Below are 25,692 nucleotides of genomic sequence, written 5' to 3'. Positions count from 1 at the left end.
CTGGAGGTGAACTAACTACACAAGACGCTATACAGGCTTATATACCCGAGTGGTCACTACTGGTACTACAGTACACAAGGGCTTCAAAAACATAGTTCCTCTTTAAGGTACATACACGACAATTCCTCCCCTTTTAGATAATTATTAGTACATAACATTTTAAGTAATCATTAAATAACATTATTACAAGAACAATAATCTACACATTTGCTGAAGTTACTCAATTACAAATTCAGTCTCTCTGAAGGCTTCCTGACTCGGTCCGGATAACGCCTCTGTGGTGTAGTAGGTTTCGGTGGTGTAGTAGGTTCTTTTGGCAAGGTCGATTCGGATTCAATGCCAGTGTCAGGTTCATCTGGTTCCAGTATCACCGGATCGGAGGTAGATACTATGGGTATCTCTGCTTCATCACTAGGCGTATAGAGTTGTGGTGTAGGTTGTCCTTTTTCGGATGACTCTATGATCTGGTCAGCATGGCGCCTTATTATGCTTTCTCCAATGTCCACGGTATACATCAGCGGTCCTAGTCGTGTGCAAATAGTTCCAGACTGCCATTCCTCGGTACGGTAGTCCCGGGCCAAAACTGGTTGACCTATCTGGAAGGTTCTAGTTGGCCTTTCATTCATGCTTTGAAATTGCCGGTTCTCTACATCCCTTCTGACGTTTGGCTTGACCAAATCCAGCCGGCATCTTAGTCTTCTATTGAAAAACATCATGGCGGGGGTTTGGTTTGTAACCACATGTGTTGCATTCCTGTACGCAAACAAGAAGTTATCTACCTTATGTTGTAGATTTATGTCTTCATTACCCATGGCCTTTATGGCCTTCTTGAAGGTCTGGACAAACCTTTCAGCTAATCCATTGGTGGCGGGATGGTATGGGGCGGACGTGTAGTGCTTAACCCCATTGTTTTTCAAGAACTTCCTGAATTCTTCGGATACAAATTGTGGTCCATTATCAGAACAGATCTGTTCAGGCAGCCTATTCCTGGTGAATATGGTCCTTAATACTGTGATGGTTTTTTCCGTGGTGGTGGAGGACATCTTTATTACCTCCGGCCACTTGGAGTGTGCATCCACCGCGATTAAGAACATTGAGTCCATAAATGGACCAGCAAAGTCGATATGTACCCTTTGCCATGGAGATGAGGGCCACTCCCATGGATGTAGAGGGGCTTGTGGTGGGGCGTTTTGGACCTTCTGGCATCCTAGACAGCTCTTGGTCATTTCTTCGATGTCTCCATCGATACCTGGCCACCACACAAACGCTCTGGCTAAGTTCTTCATTTTCACTCCACCCAGATGCCCCTCGTGAAGCTCCTTTAGCACTTTATCCTTGAGTTTGGGTGGAATCACCACTCTGGATCCACACATCAAGGTTCCTCGGCACACTGACAGCTGTTCTCTTCTTTGCGAGAATGCTGGCAACAGTGGTTCGCCATGTGCTGGACATCCCTTCACCATTAAATCGTAGACTCGTGAGAGAGTCGGGTCATTTCTCGTTTCCTTTTCAATGGTAGAATTTGTCACCGGTAGACATTCCACTATGGTCGAGTGGAACATCTCCACTGGGTCCACTGTAGGCGCCTCTTCTACCGTTGGCAACGGTAGGCGCGATAACCCATCAGCATTCCCATGCTGTTTTGTTCCTTTGTATTCTATGTCATATTGGTGTGCCCCTAGGAAAAGGGACCACCTCTGTAGCCTTTGCGCTGTCATAATTGGAACGCCCTTTTTAGGGTTGAATATGGAGACGAGGGGTTGATGGTCAGTCAACAAGGTAAATTTTTGTCCGTGTAGGTAATGGTTGAATTTCTTCACCCCCCCACACCAGGCTGAGTGCTTCCCTGTCGATCTGGGCATAGTTACGCTCAGCTGAGTTCAATGAGCGTGACGCAAAAGCTATCGGCCGCTCCGAGCCATCAGGGAATCTGCGATAATACCGCTACTACGCCAGTCTGATTGGCAGTGATGGGTTGTAATGAGCCAAAACTTCCTTGGACGTGATCAAGTCTTTACATTTATGGAAGGCACGTTTACAGTCCTCGCTCCATTCCCAAATTACTCCAGTTTGTAGCAGTTTGTTAAGAGGGTGCAGAACAGTTGACAAGTTTGGTAAAAATTTATGATAGTAATTTATCAATCCCAGGAACGACCTTAATTGTGAGACATTTTCAGGTGCTGGGGCTTTTATGACTGCTTCAATTTTTTCTGGGGACTTATGCAACCCTTCTTCGTTAATTATGTGGCCACAATATGATATTTGTTTCTGGAAAAATTCACACTTGGGGCGGTTTGCTCGTAGGCCCCGTTCTCTCAGTCTAGTGAGCACCTGCTCCAAATTGGCAAGGTGCTTGTTGTCGTTTTCTCCTGTTACAAGGATGTCGTCTAGGTAGCATTGAGTCCCAGGAATCCCTTGCAGGACTTGTTCCATAGCCCTTTGCCAGATAGCTGGAGCGGATGCTACTCCGAAAACCAGTCGATTGTACTGGTACAGGCCTTTGTGTGTGTTTATTGTGAGATACTTTTTAGAGGCCTCCTCAACCTCCATCTGTAGATATACCTGTGCCAAATCAATTTTGGTGAAACGTTTCCCTCTGGATAGTGAGGCGAAAATATCTTCTATCCTCGGAAGAGGATACTGTACCGTGTGAAGGACCGGGTTTACAGTCACCTTGAAGTCCCCACAGATGCGAATTTTTCTCTGTTCTTCAGATTTATCATTATTCAGAGTTTTCTTCATGACCGGGACGATGGGTGTTGCCCACTCGCTCCAATCTATCTTGGATAACACGCCTGTCCTTTCCAAATTCTCCAGCTCTGCCTCGACTGCTGGACGAATTGCGTATGGCACCGGCCTTGCCTTAAAATACTTGGGAATTGCCGCATCTTCCACCTTTATTGAGGCGGTGATGCCTTTCAAGGTTCCTAGTTCCTGTGGAACACTTCTTTGGCGTTGGCCAAGATGTCTTTCAATCGTTCAGGTATGACGTCATCATTTCTTTTTCTTACTGGTCACCGTCAGTGCCTGAATGGAGTGCCAGTCTAAACGTATCTTTCTGATCCATTCACGTCCCAACAGCGGTGGACCACCATGTTGCAGAACGTATAAATACAACTTCTGTATTTCCTTGCCGTTGTATACAACAGGCACCCTTATTTTCCCTCTGGGGTATACTTTCTGCCCCGTATATGTTTTTAAGATAATGGATGTGTCTTTCAAGGGTATATGCGGAAATAGCCGCTCGTAATCCTGTCGACTTATGACGGTCAGAGCTGATCCTGTATCTAGCTCCATTTTAACTGGGGACCCTGCTATCGTGAGGGTAACCCAAATGGTCTGGTAATCTTCTTTGGCAATTACATTATGTAATTTGAGACAGCTTAGTCTCTTGTTTCCGGAGTCGCTATTGCTCTTCTGGTCTTCGGAGCTACTGTCCGTCATCATTTGTACCTTTTTGTACTTTATTGATTTTTTTTTTGTCAGTGGATTTTTTGTTTCCAGATCGGCATACACGTGCAATGTGTCCCATCTTTCCGCATTGCCTGCATGCTTTGTCCTTGTACCAGCAGTCCCTCTGGTCATGGGTGGATCTGCCACACCGATAACATCTCTTGAAACCCTGTGTCATTTCATGGGTGCCGAAATCCTGTGGCTTGTGCTGTATCTCTGCAGCTCCTCTTGCTGCTGCTTCGTATGATACAGCCATACTGAAAGCCTTGTCCAGTGTTAAATCTTTCTCAGAAAGTAGCCTTTTCTGTGTTCCTTCACTTAGGAGACCGCAGACGAATTTGTCTCGAAGAGAATCTGCCAGTCCTGCCCCGAATTGGCAGTGCTTTGATAGCTTCCTTAATTCGGTGAGGTAATCAGCGTTACTTTCATTCTTGTGCTGATTCCTCCTGAAGAATTTGAACCATTCCGCTATCAGCAGCGGTGTTGGGTTTAAGTGCTCCTGTAGGGTATCAACAATTTCCTTAAAATTCTTGTCCATCGGTTTGGCTGGAGTGATTAAGTTTCATAACAGCCCGTATGTCTTTGCGCCCATTAGATTTAGGAGTATCGATGCTTTTTTTATCATCCTCTATTTCATTTGCTGTGCAATATACCTCTACTCTTTCTACATATGTGGTCCAATCCTCTACATCACCATCGAAAGCAGTAATATTGCCAGTCTTAGGCATCCTGAAAAAAAATGGTGCCTCCCGCGCTTTCCTTTCTTCCTCGCTGAAAAAAATGGCGCCTCCCGCGCTTTCCCGCTGCTGTTGCTGTTGACAACGCTGTTCTCCGCGGTTTTTAATTATACAAATATTTTTAATAGTCGGAGACTTATTCCCGCCGGACTCTCTGGGACTTCCCCCTCCCCCTGCGTGGTCCGAACGCCGACCTGTTTTGCAGAGCTGGACGTCTCCCGAGTGCTCCACCCTTCATCTCTGTTTGCCTGTGCCTTCACTGCTTGGCCCCACTGTAGAGCCAGCCGATCGAGCCCCAGCCCGCCGCCCAGGAAGGATTATTGCAGTACCTGCCACCAGCCTGGCTAGCTGGTGAAACCACAGTTTTTTGTTTTTTTGTTTTTTTTTCTTCTTCTTCCTTCGTCTGAGGAATCGATCTCCTTGAGGTGCTGCCGAATTGCAGGTAAGTCCGTTTCCAATTCGTCGCCACTGTTGTATCCGTGTGTTAATGAAGTCACGGAATGCAGGAATTGGTTTACAGGTGTTTACTGGACAAAGTCTGGAGGTGAACTAACAGATACAAAACATTATACAGGCTTATATAGCCCGAGTGGCCACTACCGGCATTACAGTACACAGGGGCTCTTAAAGGCACATACACCACAGTGAACCTGTGGAATTCTCTGCCACAGAGGGCGGTGGAGGCCAGTTCATTAAATATATTCAAGAAAGAGTTGGATATATTTCTTAAGGCTAAAGGGATATGGGGAGAAGGCAGGGACAGGGTACTGAATTTGGATGATCAGCCATGATCTCATTGAATGGCGGAGCAGGCTCGAAGGGCCGAATGGCCGACTCCTATCTTCCATGTTTCTATGTAACAAAGGTTTGGATGAGGGTTTCAGGCACCAAACGTGGCAGTGAATTCACTCTCGCCAAGCTCGCACAGATAGCAGTGTGATAATGACCAGATAATCTGTATTGGTGATGTTGGGTGAGCGATAAATATTGGTCCCAGGACACAGGGTGAACTCCCCCTGCCCTTTTTAGGTTTTTAAACTGTCATTCGAGTTTCTCTCCCTCTATTGTGAAGGGCGGGTACAGTCCCACAGTCACTGGTTGCCTTCTAGTGCTCCTCCGAGTGGCCAATGTGTGAGGGTGTGCAGGGATTGTTGGCAGCCTATTCAACCTTGGGGGCATCACAGACAAAATCAAACCCCCTTTGCAGACTCGGCCTTTGCTGCTGGGGGGTGACTGGACAGTGATCAGTAGCAGGAGCCCAGGGCACTGAGGCTAACTGCAGTCTCCCCAACTGCATCCCAGGCCGGGATCAGCTGAGCTCCCACACAGTGTGCAGCTGGAATGTGCAACCTATCCTGGGGAGCGGGGGAAAGGGAGGTCAGCACCGAATGTCAGTCAACCTTGACCCCCAGACTCCCTCACTGATAGAATCATAGACATTTACAGCACAGGAGGAGGCCATTCGACCCATCTTGTCCGTGCCGGCCGACAAAGAGCTATCCACCCTAATCCCACTTTCCAGCACTTGGTCCGTAGTCTTGTAGGTTACGGCACTTCAAGTGCATATCCAAGTACTTTTTAAATGTGATGAGGGTCTCTGCAGGCCAGGCAACATCCGTGGAGAGAACATAAGAACATAAGAAATAGGAGCAGGAGTAGGCCAATCGGCCCCTTGAGCCTGCTCCACCATTCAATAAGATCATGCCTGATCTGATCCTAACCTCAAAACTTCTATCACTCTCCATCCCACCCGAACCCATGTGATCTCCCGGGAGAGGCGAAAAACCAGATAAAAAACCCAATGGCCAATTTGGGAGAAAAAAATCTGGGAAATTCCTCTCCGACCCATCTAGGCGATCGAAACTCTTCCAGGAGATCACTCTGTCCCTATGTTTTCTACATTGCTTACCTTCTGTAAAGGCGATCTCCACCCCAGCCAGGAACAGGAATAAAACCATCTCCTGAAATCTAACACAGAATTAGAACACAGTAGGAGCAGAACCAAGCTATACGGCCCCTGGGCCCACTCCACTACCCACAGGGCCATGACCATTCCGAACCTAGACTCATGTCCAATTTCCTGCCCGCTCCCCGTAACCCTTAATTCCCTTTACTTCTAGGAAACTGTCTATTTCTGTTTAAATTTATTTAATGATGTAGCTTCCACAGCCTTCTGGGGCAGCAAATTCCACAATTCCACCACCCTCTGAGTGAAGAAGTTTCTCCTCATCTCAGTTTTGAAAGAGCAGCCCCTTATTTTAAGATTATGCCCCCTAGTTCTAGTTTCACCCTTCATTGGGACCATCCTTACCGCATCCACCCGATCAAGCCCCTTCACAATCTTATATGTTTCAATAAGATCGCCTCTCATTCTTCTGAACTCTAATGAGTAGAGTCCCAATCTACCCAACCTCTCCTCATATGACCACCCCCTCATTCCCGGGATTAACCGAGTGAACCTTCTTTGTACTGACTCGAGAGCAAGTATGTCTTTTCTTAAGTATGGACACCAAAACTGTATGCAGAATTCCAGGTGCGGTCTCACCAATACCTTGTACAACTGCAGCAATACCTCCCTGTTTTTATATTCCATCCCCCTAGCAATAAAAGCCAACATTCCATTGGCCTTCTTGATCACTTGCTGCACCTGCATACTAACTTTTTGAGTTTCGTGCACCAGGACCCCCAGATCCCTTTGGACTACAGTACTTTCCAGTTTCTTGCCATTAAGATAATAACTTGCTCTATGATTTTTCCTGCCAAAGTGCATAACCTCACACTTTCCAGTATTGTATTCCATCTGCCAAATCTCTGCCCACTTACTTAGCCTGTCTATGTCCCTTTGCAGGTTTTTTATGTCCTCCTCACTCACTACTTTCCATCCCATCTTTGTATCATCTGCAAACTTTGATATGTTACACTCGGTCCCCTCCTCCAAAGCAGTCTGCAGCTTTCTTCTTCATTATCAACCACACGGCCAATTTTTGCATCATCTGCAAACTTCTTAATCATACTTCCTACATTCAAGACCAACTCATTGATATGGACCAATCAGCAGAACACGTTCTATTGACGTCATGACGTCTGCACCTTTTATGACGTCAAGACGTCCCAGAGCGCGTCACCTGCCGCCCGCCCATTGATCCCAGGATCTGTCTCCCTAATGGTTGGCGGACACGTCAATCACGCCCGCTGCCCGCTGTCACGTGACCCTGAGGCGTTCTCCGGCTCCGCCCGAGTGAAGTCGCTCCATTCGGTGCCTGCGGAGCCCTCGGACTCTCAGGCTTGGATTCCCCTTTATTCTCTCCCCTTGGGGGGACCTTGGTGTACATGTACATAGATCCCTGAAGGCAGCAGAACAGGTAGATAAGGTGGTTAAAAAGGCATATGGGATACTTGCCTTCATTAGCCGAGGCATAGAATATAAGAGCAGGGAGGTTATCATGGAGCTGTACAAAACGCTGGTGAGGCCACAGCTGGAGTACTGTGTGCAGTTCTGGTCGCCTCACTATAGGAAGGATGTGATTGCTTTGGAGAGGGTGCAGAGAAGATTCACCAGGATGTTACCTGGGATGGAGCGCCTCAGCTATGAAGAGAGGCTGGACAGGCTGGGGTTGTTTTCCTTGGAGCAAAGAAGGCTGAGGGGGACCTGATTGAGGTGTACAAAATGATGAGGGGCATAGATAGGGTAGATAAAGAGGAACTTTTCCCCTTAGTAGGGGGGTCAATAACAAGGGGGCATAGATTCAGGGTAAGGGGCAGGAGATTTAGAGGGGATTTGAGGAGGAACTTCTTCACCCAGAGGGTGGTTGGAATGTGGAACTCAATGCCTGAAAGGATGGTAGAGGCAGGAACCCTCACAACATTCAAGAAGCATTTGGATGAGCACTTGAAATGCCATTGCATACAAGGCTATGGACCAAATGCTGGAAAATGGGATTAGACTGGACAGGGATGGATGGGCGGCGCAGACACGATGGGCCGAAGGGCCTCTTTCTGTGCTGTAAAACTCTATGACTCTATCTATGACTCCTCTGATCTCAATCGGATCTGGGGGAAAACTCACTTTCCCTCACTGATTGCGGCTCTTCACCAACACCGACTTTACAAAGAAAGCCCCGCGCGGCAGCCTGGAGCTCGGGCCCAGCGCACAGGCGCGGGGGAGGATGATTGGCAGGGGCCCCGGGTGTGTGCTGAGCATGCGCGGTGCGGGCCGGGCGCCTGTGGAGCAGGAGAGGGCTGGGCCATGTGGCGCATGCGCGGGGTCAGCCACAACTCAGCGCGGCGGCCAGGATGCTTTCTGGAGCGCGGGGGCTTGTGGGTATTGTAGCCGCCATTACTGTTGATCCTTTCAACCAACCTGTGCAGCAGCTGGGGCCTGAAAATCAGCTTCACTGCCCCTGGGCTGGGAAAAGGGGGACATGAGTACAGGTACCGTACCATAGTGGTTATGTTACTGGACTAGTTATCCAGAGGCCTGGACTAGTGATCGGGAGAAGTGAGTTCAAGTGAGAACTATATCTAACTCCTTCTTGAATATATTTAACAATTCATTAAATATATTCAAGAAGGACTTAGATATATTTTTTAAGGCTAAAGGGTTCAAGGGATATGGGGAGAAAGCAGGGACAGGGTACTGAATTTGGATGATCAGCCATGATCTCATTGAATGGCGGAGCAGGCTCGAGGGGCCGAATGGCCTACTCCAGCTCCTATCTTCTATGTAATCCCAGCACAGCAGTTGCAGAACTTAAATTCAGTTAATTAAATAAATCTGGAATTAAAAGGCTCGTAATGGTGACCATGAAACCATCGTTAAAAACCCATCTGGTTCACTAATCTGACTGGCTTAGATGTGACTTCAGACTCACAGCAATGTGGTTGTCTCTTCACTGCCCTCTGAAGTGGCCTAGCAAGCCCCTCAGTTGTACCAAACCACTGCAAAGAAGTGTAACCGCACTGTGGGAGCACCTTCACCACACGGACTGCAGCGGTTCAAGGCGGCGGCTCGTCACCACCTTCTCAAGGGCAACTAGAGATGGGCAATAAATGCTGGTGTTGCCAGCGACGCCCACATCCCGTGAAGGCTAAAGGGATCAATTGAATGGTGGAGCAGGCTCGAGGGGCAGAATGGCCGACTCCTGCTCCTATCTTCTATGTTTCTATGAATGATTATATTAAAAAAATCGAGACCACATTCTCCGTCTTACCCCTTTCTACACTCCTTTCACAGGGTTTTAGAAGTGGAGCCTTTACAGACAGGAGGCTGAGACCAAACATCACATCAAGATCTGACAGAGTTACAGGATTCCTCAGGACCTGATGCAATCGGTCCTCCAATCTGCTGGCACATCAGTGAACCAGCGAGTTCACACTGATGAGAGACCTTTTAAATGTTCTGAGTGTGGGAAGAGCTTCAAGAACGACAAGCACCTGAAGCGACACCAGTGGCTACACATTGGGGAGAGCCCGTTCACCGGCCCCGTGTTCCAGAAGGGATTCACTCAGCCATCCGCTCCGATGATACACCAGCGAGTTCACACGAGGGAGAGACCTTTAACTCGCTCCGTGTGTGGGATGGGATTAATTGCACCCTCCGTGCTGCTGAGACACCAGCTTGTCCACACCGATGTGAGACCGTTGACCTGCTCCGTGTTTTTGAATCGATTCTCTCATTCTGCCACCCTCCTGAGACACCAGCTTGTTCACAGTGATGAGAGACCGATTAAATGTTCTGACTGTGGGAAGAGATTTAAAAGGTCCCAGGATTTGAAGAGACACCAGCTGGAGAGAGCAGGAGAGATTCTGTTCACCTGCTCCGTGTGTGGGAAGAGATTCATTCGGTCCTCAAATCTGCTGGCACACCAGCGAGTTCACACTGGGGAGAGACCGGTGAAACAGTCCGACTGTGGGAAAAGCTTTAAAAGGTCCCAGGAGCTGAAGGGACACCAGCTGGAGAGAGCAGGAAAGAGGCTGTTCACCTGCTCCATGTGTGGGAAGGGATTCACTCAGTCATCCCACCTACTGACACACCAGCAAGTTCACACTGATGAGAGACCGTTTAAATGTTCTGTCTGTGGGAAGAGCTTTAAAAGCTCCGTGAAACTGAAGTTACACCAGCGAGTTCACACTGATGAGAGACCATTTACATGTCCTGTCTGTGGGAAGAGCTTTAATAGCTCCACGGAACTGAAGGTACACCAGCGAGTTCACACTGATGAGAGACCATTTACATGTCCTGTCTGTGGGAAGAGCTTTAAAAGCTCCACGGAACTGAAGTTACACCAGCGAGTTCACACTGATGAGAGACCATTTACATGTTCTGCCTGTGGGAAGTTTTAAAACCTCTGGGGATCTGAAGCAACACCAGCAAGTTCACTCCGATCAGAGACCATTTACATGTTCTGTCTGTGGGATGAGCTTTACAAGCTCCAGGAATCTGAATGGACACCAGCGAGTTCACACTGGGAAGAGGCCATTCACCTGCTCCGTGTGTGGGAAGGGATTCACTCAGTCAGCCCACCTGTTGACACACCGGCGAATTCACACTGATGAGAGACCGTTCACCTGCTCCGTGTGTGGGAAGGGATTCACTCAGTCATCCCACCTGGTGAGACACCAGCGAGTTCACACTGGGAAGAGGCCATTCACCTGCTCCGTGTGTGGGAAGGGATTCACTCGGTCCTCGAATCTGCTGAAACACCAGCGAGTTCACACTGATCTGTAGTGCAGGGCCCTGTAGAAAGCTGGGGTGACATGAACATGGAATGGATGAATGTTTTATAAATCTTGGACTGCTGTTTAATCTTTAAGACTGTTGTGCTGATGATTCCCTTTGATTGACTGTTCATGGTGTTCCATAGAATGTACAGCACAGAAACAGGCCATTCGGCCCAACTGGTCCATGCCGGTGTTTATGCCCCACACCCACCCTACTTCAATAAACCCGATCAACATCTCCTCCCATTCCTTTCTCCCTCATGTGACTTCCTCATAAATGCATCTGTGCTGTTCACCTCAACCACTCCTTGTGGTAATGAGTTCCCCATTCTACCACTCTCTGGGTAAAGATATTTCTCCTGAATTCACTACTGGATTTCTTAGTGCCTTTTATATTTATGGCCCCATAATTATGATGAGATTTTGTTAAGCTGACCAGTATGTTGTTGTACTTTGTCTTTTTCTGATGAATGAAACATTACTGAGCCCCTGTACCCGTGTTATGAGATGAAGTGCCAGACAAGTGAAGGCACAACGTCTGGGTGTGAATCTGATAATAACCTCACAGACCGTATAGGTGTGATAACCAGACGGGCTTGTGGTCATAGTCTGGTCACAGATGGACTAAATTCCCTGAATTAGCAGGAGTTCAGGAGGTGGTCAACAGACGGGTCCAAACAATCCCATTTCCTGAGCGGTAACCAAGCTTGTGTATAAGAACAGGCCACTTAAGCCGTTGTCAGTTGGAACAGACTCGAGAAGATCGTGCGTGAATCCACTGTACTTCTATTCTCCAGATTGAGGGAATTATCACCCGATCTGTGTTATGCAGCGCTCTTAATAAAGTCTGGAGAGACAATTTGTGTTCTTGTGAGCTTGATTATCTGGTATCCGAAACCCTGGGACTCCCGATCATTAGCGTCAACCTCAGTGTGTGGAAAGGGATTCCCTGGTGTATCCCACCCGCTGACACACCAGAGTGTCCACAGTGTGACTGCGGTGGGTCGATTCCACTGTTTCCGATGCCTTTAATCACAGGCATGTGCGGCCCAGTTAAAGGGACATCGACCGTCACATCCTCTTCTCTCGGAGTATTGGTGTCAGTTAAAGAGTCTGCGATCTTTCTGTCTTCTCCTTTGTAACTAAAGGGACAATGTGTCTCCTTACCTCAGCGTAACACCTTGATATTTAAAGGGACATTGTCTCTCTGTATTCATAGAATCACAGAATAGCACAGAAGGAGGCCATTCGGCCCATCGAGTCTGTGCCGGCTCTTTCGAAGAGCAATCCAGTTAGTCCCACTCCTCCGCTCTTTCCCCATATCCCTGCAATTTATTTCAGTTCAAGTATTTATCCCATCCCCTTTTGAAGGCTCCTGTTGAATCTGCTTCCACCGCCCTATCAGGCAGCGCGTTCCCCATCACAACAACTCGCTGTGGAAACATAAGTTTCCTCATGTCACCTCTGGTTCTTTTGCCAATCACCTTAAATCTGTGTCCTCTGGTTAACGACCCTTCCTCCACTGGAAACAGTTTCTCCTTATTTACTCTATCCACATTATTCATGATTTTTAACACCTCTATCAAATCTCCCCTTAACCTTCTCTGCTCCAAGGAGAACAACCCCAGTTTCTCCAGTCTCTACACATAACTGAAGTCCCTCATCCCCGGTACCATTCTCGTAAATCTCCCCTTAACCTTCTCTGCTCCAAGGAGAACAACCCCAGCTTCTCCAGTCTCTCCACATAACTGAAGTCCCTCATCCCCGGTACCATTCTAGTAAATCGCCCCTTAACCTTCTCTGCTCCAAGGGGAACAATCCCAGCTTCTCCAGTCTCTCCACATCACTGAAGTCCCTCATCCTTGGTACCATTATGGTCAATATCCCCTTAACCTTCTCTGCGCTATGGAGAACAAGCCCAGCTTCTCCTGTCTCTCCACATAACTGAAGTCCCTCATCCCCGGTACCATTCTGGTCAATCTCCCCTTAACCTTCTCTGCTCCAAGGAGAACAACCCCAGCTTCTCCAGTCTCTCCACATAACTGAAGTCCCTCATCCCTGGTACCATTCTAGTAAATCGGCCCTTAACCTTCTCTGCTCCAAGGAGAACAACCCCAGCTTCTCCAGTCTCTCCACATAACTGAAGTCCCTCATCCCTGGTACCATTCTAGTAAATCTCCCCTTAACCTTCTCTGCTCCAAGGGGAACAATCCCAGCTTCTCCCGTCTCTCCACATAACTGAAGTCCCTCATCCCTGGTAAATCTCCTCTGCACCCTCTCCAAGGCCTTGACATCCTTCCTAAAGTGCAGTGCCCTGAATTGAACACAATACTCCAGCTGAGGCCTAACCAGTGTTTTATAAAGGCTTAGCATAACCTGCTTGCTTTTGTACTCTATTCCTCTATTAATAAAGTCAAGGATCCTGTATGCTTTTTTAACAGCCTTCTCAACTTGTCCTGCCACCTTCTAAGATTTGTGTACATACACCCCGAGGCCTCTCTGTTCCTGCACCCTCTTTAAAACTGGACCATTTAGTTTTATTGCCTCTCCTCATTCTTCCTACCAAAATGTATCACTTCACACTCCTGTGTTAAATTTCATCTCACGTTTCTGCCCATTTCACCAGTCTGTCTGTGTCCTCCTGAAGTCTGTTACTATCCCCACTGTTTACGACATTTCCAAGTTTCATGTCCTCTGCAAAATTTGAAATTGAGCCCTGTACACCCAAGTCCCGGTCATTAATATGGATCAAAAAGAGCAGTGGTCCTAATTGCGAGCCCTGGGGATCCCCACTGAATCCCTCCCTCCAGTCTGAAACACAGCCGTTCCCCACTACTCTCTGCCTTCTGTCCCTGAGCCCATTCTAGATCCATGCTGTCACTGTCCCTTTAATCCCATGGACTAAGGCCAACAAGTCTATTATGTGGGACTTTGTCAAACGCCCTTTGAGAGTCCATATACACAACATCAACCGCTCTACCCCCAACCCTCTCCATTACTTCATCAAAGAACTCCATCAAGTTAGTCAAACACGATTTGCCTTTAACAAACTGACTTTCAGTTACTAGCCCAGACTTTTCTAAGGGCCAATGAATTTTGTCCCGGATTATTGTCTCTAAAAGTTTCCCCACCACCGACGTTAGGCTGACTGGCCTGTAGTTGCCGGGTTTATCCCTCTCCCCTATGTTAAACAGGGCTGTAACATTTGCAATCCTCCAGTCCTCTGGCACCACCCCCATGTCCAAGGAGGATTGGAAGATTGTGGCCGGAGCCTCCACAATTTTCACCCCTACTTCCCTCAGTAACCGAGGACAAATCCCATCCGGACCGGGCGACTTTTCTACTTTGAGGACTGCCAACCTTTGAAGTCCCTCCTCTTTATCTGTTTGTATCCTATCCAGTATCGCTCCGGCCTCCTCCTTTACTGCTACATTGGCAGCATCCTCTTCTCCAGTGAAGACAGATGCAAAGTTCTCATTTAGTCCCTCAGCCCAGCCCTCTGCCTCCACAAGACAATCTCCCTTTAGGTCCCCAATCAGCCCCTCCCTTTCTTTGACTGCCCTTTTACTAGTTAAGTGTTTATAAAAGACTTTTGGGTTCCCTTTTATGTTTGCTGCTAATCTGTTCTCAGACTCTCTCTTTGCCCCTCTTATTCCATTGTTTAGATCTCCTCTGTACTTTCTATATTCAGCATGATTCCCCACTGTATTATCAACCTTACATTTGTCATAAACCTCCTCTTTCTCTCTCACTTTAACCTCTATCTTTAGTCATCCAGGGAGCTCTAGCTTTGGATGCCCTTCCTTTCCCCCTCATAGGAATGTGCTCTGTACCCAAACCAGCTCCTCTTTGAAGGCCTCCCATTGGTCATTTTCTGTTTTGCCTCCCAATTTTTGACTCCAATCCACCTGGGCTAGATCCCTTTTCCTCTCACTGCAGTTAGCCCTCCTCCAGTTAAGTATTTTTACGCTTGATTGTTCTTTGTCCTTTACTATAACTATTCTAAACCTGATGATATTATGATCACTGTTCCCCTAAATACTCTCCCACTGAAACACGCTCCACGCGCCCCACTTCATTCCCCAGAACTAGATCCAGCTCTGCTTCCTTCCTCATTGGGCTGGAAACACACTGATCCAGAAAGTTCTCTTGTACACATTTCAGGGATTCCTCCCCAATTTGCCCTTTACACTGTTACTATCTACATTCGGATAATTGAAGTCCCCCATTATCACTACTCTTGAAGACCGATAAATCCCCAGGGCCTGATAATCTACATCCAAGGGTACTTAAGGAAGTGGCCCTAGAAATAGTAGATGCATTGCTGATCATCTTCCAACATTCGATGGAATCTGGAACAGTACCCATGGATTGGAGGGTAGCTAATGTTACCCCACTATTCAAAAAAGGTGGTAGAGAGAAAACGGGGAATTACAGACCGGTAAGCCTGACATCGGTAGTGGGGAAAATGCTAGAGCCCATTATAAAAGATGTAATAGCAGAGCACTTGGAAAACAGTGACAGGATCAGACAAAGTCAACATGGATTTACAAAAGGTAAATCGTGCTTGACTAATCTATTGGAATTTTTTGAGGATGTAACTGGTAAAATAGATAAGGGAGAACCAGTGCATGTGGTGTATTTGGACTTTCAGAAGGCTTTCGATAAGGTCCCGCATAAGAGATTAGCGTGCAAAGTTAAGGCACATGGGATTGGGGGTAAGGTACTGACTTGGATAGAGAACTGGTTGGCAGACAGAAAGCAAGGAGTTGGAATAAACGGGTCTTTTTCTGAGTGGCAGGCAGTGACTAGTGGGGTACCGCAGGGATCGGTCCTTGGACCCCAGCTATTCACAATTTATATTAATGATCTAGACAAGGGAACTAGATGTAATATCTCCAAATTTGCAAACGACACAAAGCTGGGTGGGCGTGTGTGCTGTGATTAGGATGCCGAAAAACTCCAGTATGATTGTATAGGTTAGGTGATTGGGCAAAAGCATGGCAGATGCAATATAACGTGGATAAATGTGAGGTTATCCACTCTGGTGGCAAGAACAGGAAGGCAGATTATTATCTGAATGGCAATAGATTGGGAGAAGGGGAAGTGCAACGAGACCTGGGTGTTATTGTGCACCAGTCACTGAAGGTAAGCATGCAGGTGCAGCAGGCGGTTAAGAAGGCAAATGGTATGTTGGCCTTCGTAGCGAGGGTTTGAGTACAGGAACAAGGATGTCTTGCTGCAGATGTACAGGGCCTTGGTGAGACCACATCTTGAGTAATGTGTGCAGTTTTGGTCACCTTATCTGAGGAAGGATGTTCTTGCCATGGAAGGAGTTCAGCGAACATTCACCAGACTGATACCTGGGATGGCAGGAATGACGTATGAGGAGAGATTGGGACGATTGGGCTTATACTCGCTGGAGTTTAGAAGATTGAGAGGGGATCTCATCGAAACCTATAAAATTCTGACTGGACTGGACAGACTAGATGCAGGAAGGATGTTCCTGATGGTTGGGGAGTCCAGAAACAGGGGTCACAGTCTAAGGATAAGGAGTAGGCCATTTAGGACAGAAATGAGGAGGAATTTCTTCACCCAGAGAGTGGTGAACCTGTGGAATTCTCTACCACAGAAGGCAGTAGAGGCCAATTCATTAAATATATTCAAGAAGGAGTTAGATATATTTCTTAAGGCTAAAGGGATCAAGGGATATGGGGAGAAAGCAGGGACCGGGTACTGAAATTGGATGATCAGCCATGATCACATTGAATGGTGGAGCAGGCTCAAGGGGCCGAATGGCCTACTCCTGCTCCTATCTTCTATGTTTCTATGTTCTTGCATCTTTCTGTAATTTGCCTGCAAATCTGCTCCTCTATCTCCTTCCCACTATTTGGTGGCCTGTAGTAAACACCCAGCAGTGTAATAGCTCCTCTATCTCTTTCCCACTATTTGGTGGCCTGTAGTAAACACCCAGCAGTGTAATAGCTCCTCTATCTCCTTCCCACTATTTGGTGGCCTGTAGTAAACACCCAGCAGTGTAATCGCTCCTCTATCTCCTTCCCACTATTTGGTGGCCTGTAGTAAACACCCAGCAGTGTAATCGCTCCTCTATCTCCTCCCCACTATTTGGTGGCCTGTAGTAAACACCCAGCAGTGTAATCGCTCCTCTATCTCCTCCCCACTATTTGGTGGCCTGTAGTAAACACCCAGCAGTGTAATAGCTCCTCTATTGTTCCTGAATTCAAACCAATCTTTGCTCCCTCGACTACATCACCCTCTCCAGTGCAGTAATAGTTTATTTGATCAATACTGCCACCCCTTCTCTTTTTCCTTCCCTATCTTTCCTGATTACCTTGTAGCCAGGAATATTAAGATCCTAATCCTCCCTCTTTGAGTCTGGTCTCTGTTATTGCCCCTATATCAGAGTCCCCTGTGGCACCTTGTGCCTGCAGCTCACCAACCTTATTTACCAGGTGTGTAAACCTTATTTACACACATGCACTCCAAACCCATCTTAGTCTGCCTTGCTATTGCCCCGTCTGATTCCTCCTATTTCTGAGCTTTTCTTTACTCTGGTGCTATTTCTCTCTCTTATACATTATTATAATCTATGACTGCGAGTTCTGGTCCCCCCCGACAAGTAGAAACATTTTCTCCACGTCTACCCTATCAAACCCTTTCATAATCTTGATGACCTCTATCTGGTCACCCCTCAGCCTTCTCTTTTCCAGAGAAATGAGCCCCCAGCCTGTTCAGCCTTTCCTGATCGGTATATCCTCCCAGTTCTGGTGTCATTCTTGTGAATCTTTTTTGCACGTACTACTGATGTCAGGCTAACTGGCCCAGGGGTCCTTGTTTTCTCTCACCCTCCTTTCTTGAATGGCGGGGTTACATTTGCCACCTTCCGATCCCTGGGGAACGTTCTAGAATCTAGGGAATTCTGGAAGATCAAAACCAAGACTCGAGGAGTTATTGGTAAACTCCTGGGGCTAAAAATTCAGTGGCCTGCGCCACCAGTTTTCACCCAAAGAGGGCTTTTGCGCCACTGTGCAAACCTACCGCGATATTTAGCGGGGCGCTACTGGCGGCGTTAACCAGTAGCGCTGCGCCACCACCGATGACGTCATCGGTGTGCGCAGCGCCCCGCTGGCCATATTTGGTTGCTGCCGCCTCCCCCGCGCCGGCCACAAACAGCGACCGGTACACGGGGCCTACCTGTGCCGGTAGTGGGGCGAGTTAAGGTGGAGGTGCGGCCGGCCGCTTTTTCGGCGGCCGCCTGCCCGCACCTCCTTCCCCGGCCTCCTACACCCCCCCCCCCCACGGCATTGCCGGCTGTTTCCAGAGAGCCCGGCACTTCTCCTTGGTGCCAGGCTCATTTGCCGGCACTCGCGAGCGGGGATCGCGCTGTTGCAGGCACCTCCCCCTTAAGAATGAGAGGAAGGCCTGCAGTACCGCAGGCTGCCGTGCCGCAGTGGGTGGCGCTGCGGCACTTTACACGCCGATATTCAGTTTCGGCACCCCAAACCTTTGTTTAGCGGCCGGCTTCCACTTGGGGCGCTGAAACTGAATTTCCCGCTGGCGCAAGTGGCTCCGCGCGCAGCGGTAATTCCGGCGCCCAGGCGAGCTGGGCGCCCCTAACTGAATTTCTAGGCCCTAGAGTCTGTAATATGGGATAAAGAACAAGGAGAATCGCTGTCCCTTTAACCAGCACAAATCCCTGTGTGGAGGAGAGGGGGAGATACAGTCTGTCCCAGGAACTGTCGCACAACAGAATGAGAGACCGTGTCCCTTTGATTCATGAATTTAAAAAGTCTGTATTGCAACCTGAGCCAGTGTGTTGTGAGCCAAAGAGCCTTGTGTCCAATGAGGGGAATAAAGGCCCACAGCCTCCCCTGGCCCCGGGCCCTGAACAAGGGACTGGAGAAACTCGCTGCCCTGCGGATCAGACAATCAGCCGGCGCAAGTCCCGCCCCTCGGGCTCCCCGATTGGTTGGAGGACCCGCCGCCAGCTCGATCCTCCAGCCCCACCCCGCTCGCTCCCTATTGGTCGGAAGCTCCCATCAATCAGGCCCTGGCCCGGGTCACGTGTCCCTCACCGACTTTACCAAGAAAGCCCCGAGCGGAGCTGCTGGTCAGCGGGAGCGGGGTCGGGAGATTAATAAGCTGCGGGTAGGCCATGCCGCAGGGTTTATAAAGTTGGAGAATGGCCTCAGGCCTGAATGAGATCCAGCGGCCCGGTCTCTGTTCCACCGGACGGCAGCTGTGAGGCTTTTTCTCGGTGACAGGCCCGGGTTACGCACCGCCATCTTGGTGGAGGAAAGACAGACCGGTTCCACCCGCAGCACGGCGTATGCGCAGCCATCTTGGTGCAGGAACAGGGTGTGGGCGAGGCTTCAGCATCCCCGTGACCAGGAGAGACAATCATTGACTCATTGATTTTATTCTCACTCTGCACACAGCGGGTGTAGAACTGAACCCAACCAGAGTAAAGGGAGGGGGAAAACTGGGAGTGGAGGAAAGAAATGTTGGAGATGGTGCGATGGGTTTGGAGTTCAGCACAGGGAGGAGGGAGAGTGTGTGGGACGGGGATTTACAGCTTTGGGGAAACAAGAGAGGAAAGAATGTTCCACAGAAACTAGAATTGTCTCATCTGAATTTCTATCCTGTATTTACAGTGATGGCTTTTTTATAAACTCCTTTTACAGGGTATTAGAAGGGGAGGATTTACAGACGGGGAAACTCAAACCAAACTTCACATCAAGATCTGAGAGAGTCACTCCATTCATCAGGACCTGAATATCATTGACCTTTGAATATGGAAGGACAAATGTTTGTCTGTTCTGTCTGTGGGAAAAGATTTCAAACATCAGTGTGACTGGAAAACACACACCCGAGTGAGAGTCTTCCAGTGCACTGACTGTGGAAAGAGGTTTAACCAGTTACACAGGCTGAAAAAACATCGCACCATTCACAGCGGGGAGAAACGGTACACGTGTTCTGTGTGTGGACGAGGCTTCAACTGATCCTCCAACCTGGAGAAACGCAAGGACACCCGCACCACGGAGAAACGGTGGAAATGTGGGGACTGTGGGAAGGGATACAATTGCCCATCCCAGCTGAAATCTCATCAACGCAGTCACACCGGGGAGAGCTCATTCACCTGCTCCGTGTGTGGGAAAGGATTTGCAGAGTCATCCAAGCTCCAGATACACCAGAGAGTTCACACTGGGGAGAAACCGTTCTCCTGCTCCGAGTGTGGGAAGGGATTTGCAGAGTCATCCAAGCTGCAGATACACCAGAGAGTTCACACTGGGGAGAGGTTGTTCACCTGCTCCGTGTGTGGGAAGGGATTCGCTGGTTCATCCACCCTGCTGAGACACCAGCTTGCTCACACTGATAAGAGACCATTTAAATGTTCCCACTGTGGGATGAGCTTTAAAAGCCCTGGGGAGCTGAAGGGACAGCAGCGAGCTCACACTGGGGAGAGATCGTTCACCTACTCTGTCTGTGGGAAGGGATTCGCTCGGTCCGCCAACCTGCTGGCACATCAGCGAGTTCACACTGATGAGAGACCCTTTAAATGTTCTGACTGTGGGAAAAGCTTTAAAAGCTCCCGGAATGGACACCAACGATTTCACACTGGGGCAAGACCGTTCACCTGCACTGTGTGTGGGAAGGGATTCACTCGATCCTTCAACCTGCTGGCACACCAGCTTGTTCACACTGACGAGAGACCCTTTAAATGTTCTGACTGTGGGAAGACCTTTAAAAGCTCGAAGAGCCTTAAGAGACACCAGCGTCTTCACACTGATCATAAAATCTAACAGCACAGAAGGAGGTGATTCGGCCCATCGTGTCTGTGCCGGCTCTTTGAAAGAGCTGTCCAATTTAGTCCCAAAACCCCAGCTTTATCCCCAGAATTCTGCAAACTAGTCCTCTTCAACTACACGTCCAATTACCGTTTGAAAGTTCCTGTGGAACCTGATTCCAGCATCCTTTCAGATGGTGCGTCCCAGATCTTAACAACCCTCTGTGTGAAAACAATTCTCCTCATTTCCCTCTAGTTCTTTTAGCAACTATTTTAAATCTGAGACCTTTGGTTACCGACCCACTTGCCAGAGTGAACAGTTTCTCCCTACTTGCTCGATCAAAACCCCTCATCATTTTGAACACCTCTATTAGGTCTCCTCTTAACCTTCTCTGCTCTAAGGGGAACAATCCCAGCTTCTCCAATCTCTCCACATAACTGAAGTCCCTCATCCCTGGTACAATCCTGGTCAACCTCCTCTGTACCCTCTCCAAGGACTTGACATCCTTCCTAAAGTGTGGTGCCCAGAACTGTACACAAGACTCCAGCTGAGGCCAAAACCCTGCAGCTGTACAAAACCCTGGTTAGACCACACCTGGAGTACTGTGAGCAGTTCTGGGCATCACAGCCTGGGAAGGATATATTGGCCTTGGAGGGAGTGCAGCGTAGGTTTACCAGAATGATACCCGGACTTCAAGGGTTAAGTTACGAGGAGAGATTACACAAATTAGGGTTGTATTCCCTGGAATTTAGAAGGTTAAGGGGTGATCTGATCAAAGTTTTCAGGATATCAAGGGGAACAGATAGGGTAGATAGAGAGAAACTATTTCCGCTGGTTGGGCAGTCTAGGACTAGGAGGCATAGACTAAAATTAGAGCCAGACCTTTCAGGAGTGAATTTAGGAAACACTTCCACACACAAAGGGTGGTAGAAGTTTGGAACTCTCTTCCGCAAACAGCAATTGATGCTCGATCAATTGTTAATTTCAAATCTGAGATTGATAGGTTTTTGTTACCCAAAGGTATTAAGGGATATGGGCCAAAGGCAGGTGTATGGAGTTAGATCGCAGATCAGCCATGATCTCATTGAATGGCGGAACAGACTCGAGGGGCTGAATGGCCTCCTCCTGTCCTAGTGATTTGTAAAGGTTTAGTGTAACTTCCTTGTTTTTGTATTCAATGGCACTATTTACAAAGCCAAGTATCCCACACACTTTCTGAACCACCTCACCAACTTGCCGTGGCACTTTCAAAGATTTGTGAATACGGACCCCCAGATCCCTCTGCTCTTGCACCCCCTCAAAATAGTCCCATTTAGATTATACGGCCTCTCCCTGTTGTTTCTCCCAAAGTGCATCACTTCACACTTATCCTCATTTAATTTAATCTGCCTTGTGTCTGCTCATTTCACAGTCTGGCTCTGCCCTTCTGAAGTCTGCTACTACTATGCTCACTATTTACTACGTTGCCAAGTTTTGTATCATCCGTAAACTTTGAAATTGTACACCTATACCCAAGTCCAGGTCAGTTATATATAAGAAAAACAATGTCCTAATCCCGACCCCTGGGGGAACCCACTGCATACTTCCCTCCAGTCAGAAAAACATCCCTCAGCACTGCTCACTGTCTCCTATCCCTCAGCCAATTATATACCCAAATTACCATCATCCCTTTAATACCATGTGATTCTATTTTCCGAGTAAGTCTCTTATGTGGTACTTTATCAAATGCCTTTTGAAAGTCCATATATACAACATCTACTGCAATACCTTCATCAACCCTCTGTTACTTCATCAAAGAACTCAATCAGGTTAGTCAGACATGATTTACCTTTAACAAATCCATACTGGCGGCCCCTTATTAACCCATGCTTCTCCAAGTGAGAATTAATTTTGTCCTTGACAATGGTCTCTAGTCGTACACCCACACTGACATTAGACTGATTGGCCTGTAGTTACCAGGTTTATCCCTCTCCCCTTTTTTCAACAGGGGTGTAACATTTGCAATCCTCCAGTCTTCTGGCACCACTCCCATATATCTGAGGGAGATTAAAAGATTGTAGTCAGAGCTTCTGCTATTTTCACCCTAGCTTCCCTCTGCAATCTAGGATGCATTACATCTGGACCGGGTGACTTGTTAACTTTGAGTGATGACAACCTATTTAGCACCTCCTTTCTATCCATTTTTATCCAATTTCTCTACTCCCCCCTCCTCTACTGCGACATTAACTTCATCCTCTTCTTTTATGAAGACAGATGCTAAGTACTCATTCAGTACATCAGCCATGCCCTCTGCCTTTGTATGATGAGCTCCTATTTGGTCCCTAATTGGCCCCACCATTCCTTTAACTATCCTTTTACTTTTCATATGTTTATAGAAGATTTTTGGGTTCTCTTTTATGTTACCCGCTAATCTTTTCTCATATTCTCTCTTTGCCCTTATATCCTGTTTCAATTTCCCCCACACTCTCTGTATTCTCTTGGTTTTTGACTGTATTCTGTACCTGACATTTGTTGTAAACCTCCTTTTTCTGTTTTATTCTAACCTCGATGTCCTTTGTCATCGGGAACTCTAGCTTTGGATGGCCCATCTTTCCTCCTTATGGGAATATGCTTGGTTTGTACCCGAACTATCTCAGCCTTGAAGACCTGCCATTGGTCATTCACTGTTTTCCTGGACAATCTTTGTTTCCAGTCCACCTGTGCTCGATCCCTTCTCAAATCACTGAAACTGGCTCTCTTCCAGCTGGGTATTTTCACCATTGATTCTTCTTTGTCCCTTTCCATAACTACTTTAAACCTAATGATATTGTGATCACTGTTAACCAGATCCCTCCTGTCCCAGAACCGATGAGAGACCCTTTAAATGTTCTGACTGTGCAAAGAGGTTTCAGAGTTCATCCAACCTGCTGAGTCACCAGCGAGTTCACACAAATCTTCAAAAAAAGGAAAATGTTTTAGAAAGGCTGGCGACACTAAAGATTCATAGCCATCTCAGAGCAGTGTCCCTTTAATTACAATCTTGCGGAACAAGAAGAATCGCTGTCCCTTTAACTACCACAAATCCCTGTGTGGAGGAGAGGGGAGATACAGTCTGTCCCAGTAACTGTCGCAGAACAGAATTAACGACCCTGTCCCATAAAGGCTTGACCCTCCCCCATTCCCTGCTTTTCCTCAAGTGTCTGATCCTTAAAATTCTCAGCCTTGTTTTCAAATCCCTCCGTGGCCTCACCCCTCCCTATCTCTGTAATCTCTTCCAGCCCCTACAACCTTCCGAGATATTTGCGCTCCTCTAATTCCGGCCTCTTGAGCATCCCTGATTTTAATCACTCCACCATTGGCGGCCATGCCTTCAGTTGCCTGGGCCCTGAGCTCTGGAATTCCTTCCCTAAACCTCTCCATCTCTCTATCTCTCTCTCTCTCCTTCTTTAAGATGCTCCTTAAAACCTACTTCTTTGACCAAGCTTTTGGTCATCTGCCCGAATATCGCTTTATGTGGCTCGGTGTCAAATTTTGTTTTCTAATGCTCCTGTGAAGAGCCTTGGGATGTTTTGCTACATTAAAGGCGTTGTTGTTTCCTGAAACTAATAATAAATTCTGCAGAGGGAAAAAAACTTGTACTTTTACTCCCAAATATTAAAAAGTTTCTTCCACAGAAGCAAGGGGTTTATCTGCTTTTATTGATGAATTTAAAAAGTCTGTATTAAAATCTGAGCCAGTGTGTTGTGAGCCAAAGAGCCTTGTGTCCAATGCGGGGAATAAAGGCCCACAGCCTCCCCTGGCCCCGGGCCCTGAACAAGGGACTGGAGAAACTCATTGCCCTGTGGATCAGACAATCAGCCGGCACTAGTCCCGCGCCTCAGACTCCCCGATTGGTTGGAGGACCCGCCGCCGGCTCGCTCCTGCAGCCCCGCCCACTGGGTGCCGCTAGTCCTGCCCCTCGGGCTCCGCGATTGCTTGGAGGACCCGCCGCCAGCTCGCTCCTCCAGCCCTGCCCCGCTCGCTCCCTATTGCCAGTGCTTGGGACTAGAGTCCTGGTGGATCATATAACTAGGGCTGTAGAGAGGGCTTTAAACTAACTAGTGGGGGGGAGGTTCCTAGAGAGCAAATAATAAAAATGACAACGGAGAAGGTCATAGACTTAGGTAGCAGTGGGGAAATTAAAAACCAGAGCGTGTCAGGAAGGGGCAGAAGGTATGGAGTAAAAGGTAAAGTAATAAAAAGGGCAAAAGCAGGAACTAAGTGTCACAAAACATCTTTGAAAGTTCTCTATCTGAATGCACGTAGCATTCGTAACAAAATAGACGAGTTAATGTCACAAATAACTACATATGGGTATGATCTTGTGGCCATTACAGAAACATGGCTGCAGGGTGACAATGCCTGGGAATAAAACATACCAGGTTATTTAACGATCAGGAAGGACAGGCAGGAAGGAAGGGGAGGTGGGGTGGCTATGTTAATAAAGGAAGGAATCACTGTAATACAGAGAAATGATATTGGGTCAAAAGATCAGGATAATGAAACAGTTTGGGTGGAGGTAAGGAATAATAAGGGGAAAAAAACACTAGTGGGCGTAGTCTATAGGCCTCCAAACAGTGGTAACTCTGTTGGACGGAGTATTAATCAGGAAATGGTTGAGGCTTGTAATAAGGGAACATCTATAATTATGGGGGATTTTAACTATCATATTAATTGGACAAATCAAATTGGGCAGGGCTGCCTTGAGGATGAGTTCATTGAGTGTATTAGGGATGGGTTTCTTGAGCAGTATATAACTGAACTGACCAGGGGGCAAGCAACCTTAGATCTGGTCCTGTGTAATGAGACAGGATTAATTAAAAATGTCCTAGTAAAGGATCCCCTTGGAATGAGTGACCATAACATGGTTGAATTCCATATTCAATTAGAGGGTGAGGAGGTTGGATCTCAAACAAGCGTGCTAAGCTTGAATAAAGGAGACTATGAAGGTATGA

The 25,692-nt window shown here is 47.7% G+C and overlaps 1 protein-coding gene across 1 annotated transcript in view; it reads right to left on the bottom strand.

Annotated features, from left to right (window-relative positions):
• LOC147083853 (uncharacterized) overlaps positions 1-19,088 on the bottom strand; it is a 123,470-nt gene extending 104,382 nt beyond the window's left edge. Inside the window, exon 1 of the mRNA XM_085980092.1 lies at positions 19,007-19,088. Within this exon, the coding sequence (XP_085836218.1) occupies positions 19,007-19,088 (82 nt within the window). The remainder of the gene's footprint in view (positions 1-19,006) is intronic.
• Positions 19,089-25,692: the final 6,604 nt, after the last annotated feature.

The sequence above is a fragment of the Somniosus microcephalus genome, unplaced genomic scaffold, assembly GCF_052327205.1.
Source record: "Somniosus microcephalus isolate GS21.2 unplaced genomic scaffold, FLI_Smic_1.0 scaffold37, whole genome shotgun sequence".
In the NCBI taxonomy this organism is placed as follows: Eukaryota; Metazoa; Chordata; class Chondrichthyes; order Squaliformes; family Somniosidae; genus Somniosus; species Somniosus microcephalus.
This window is presented reverse-complemented; position numbering and strand designations above follow the sequence as displayed.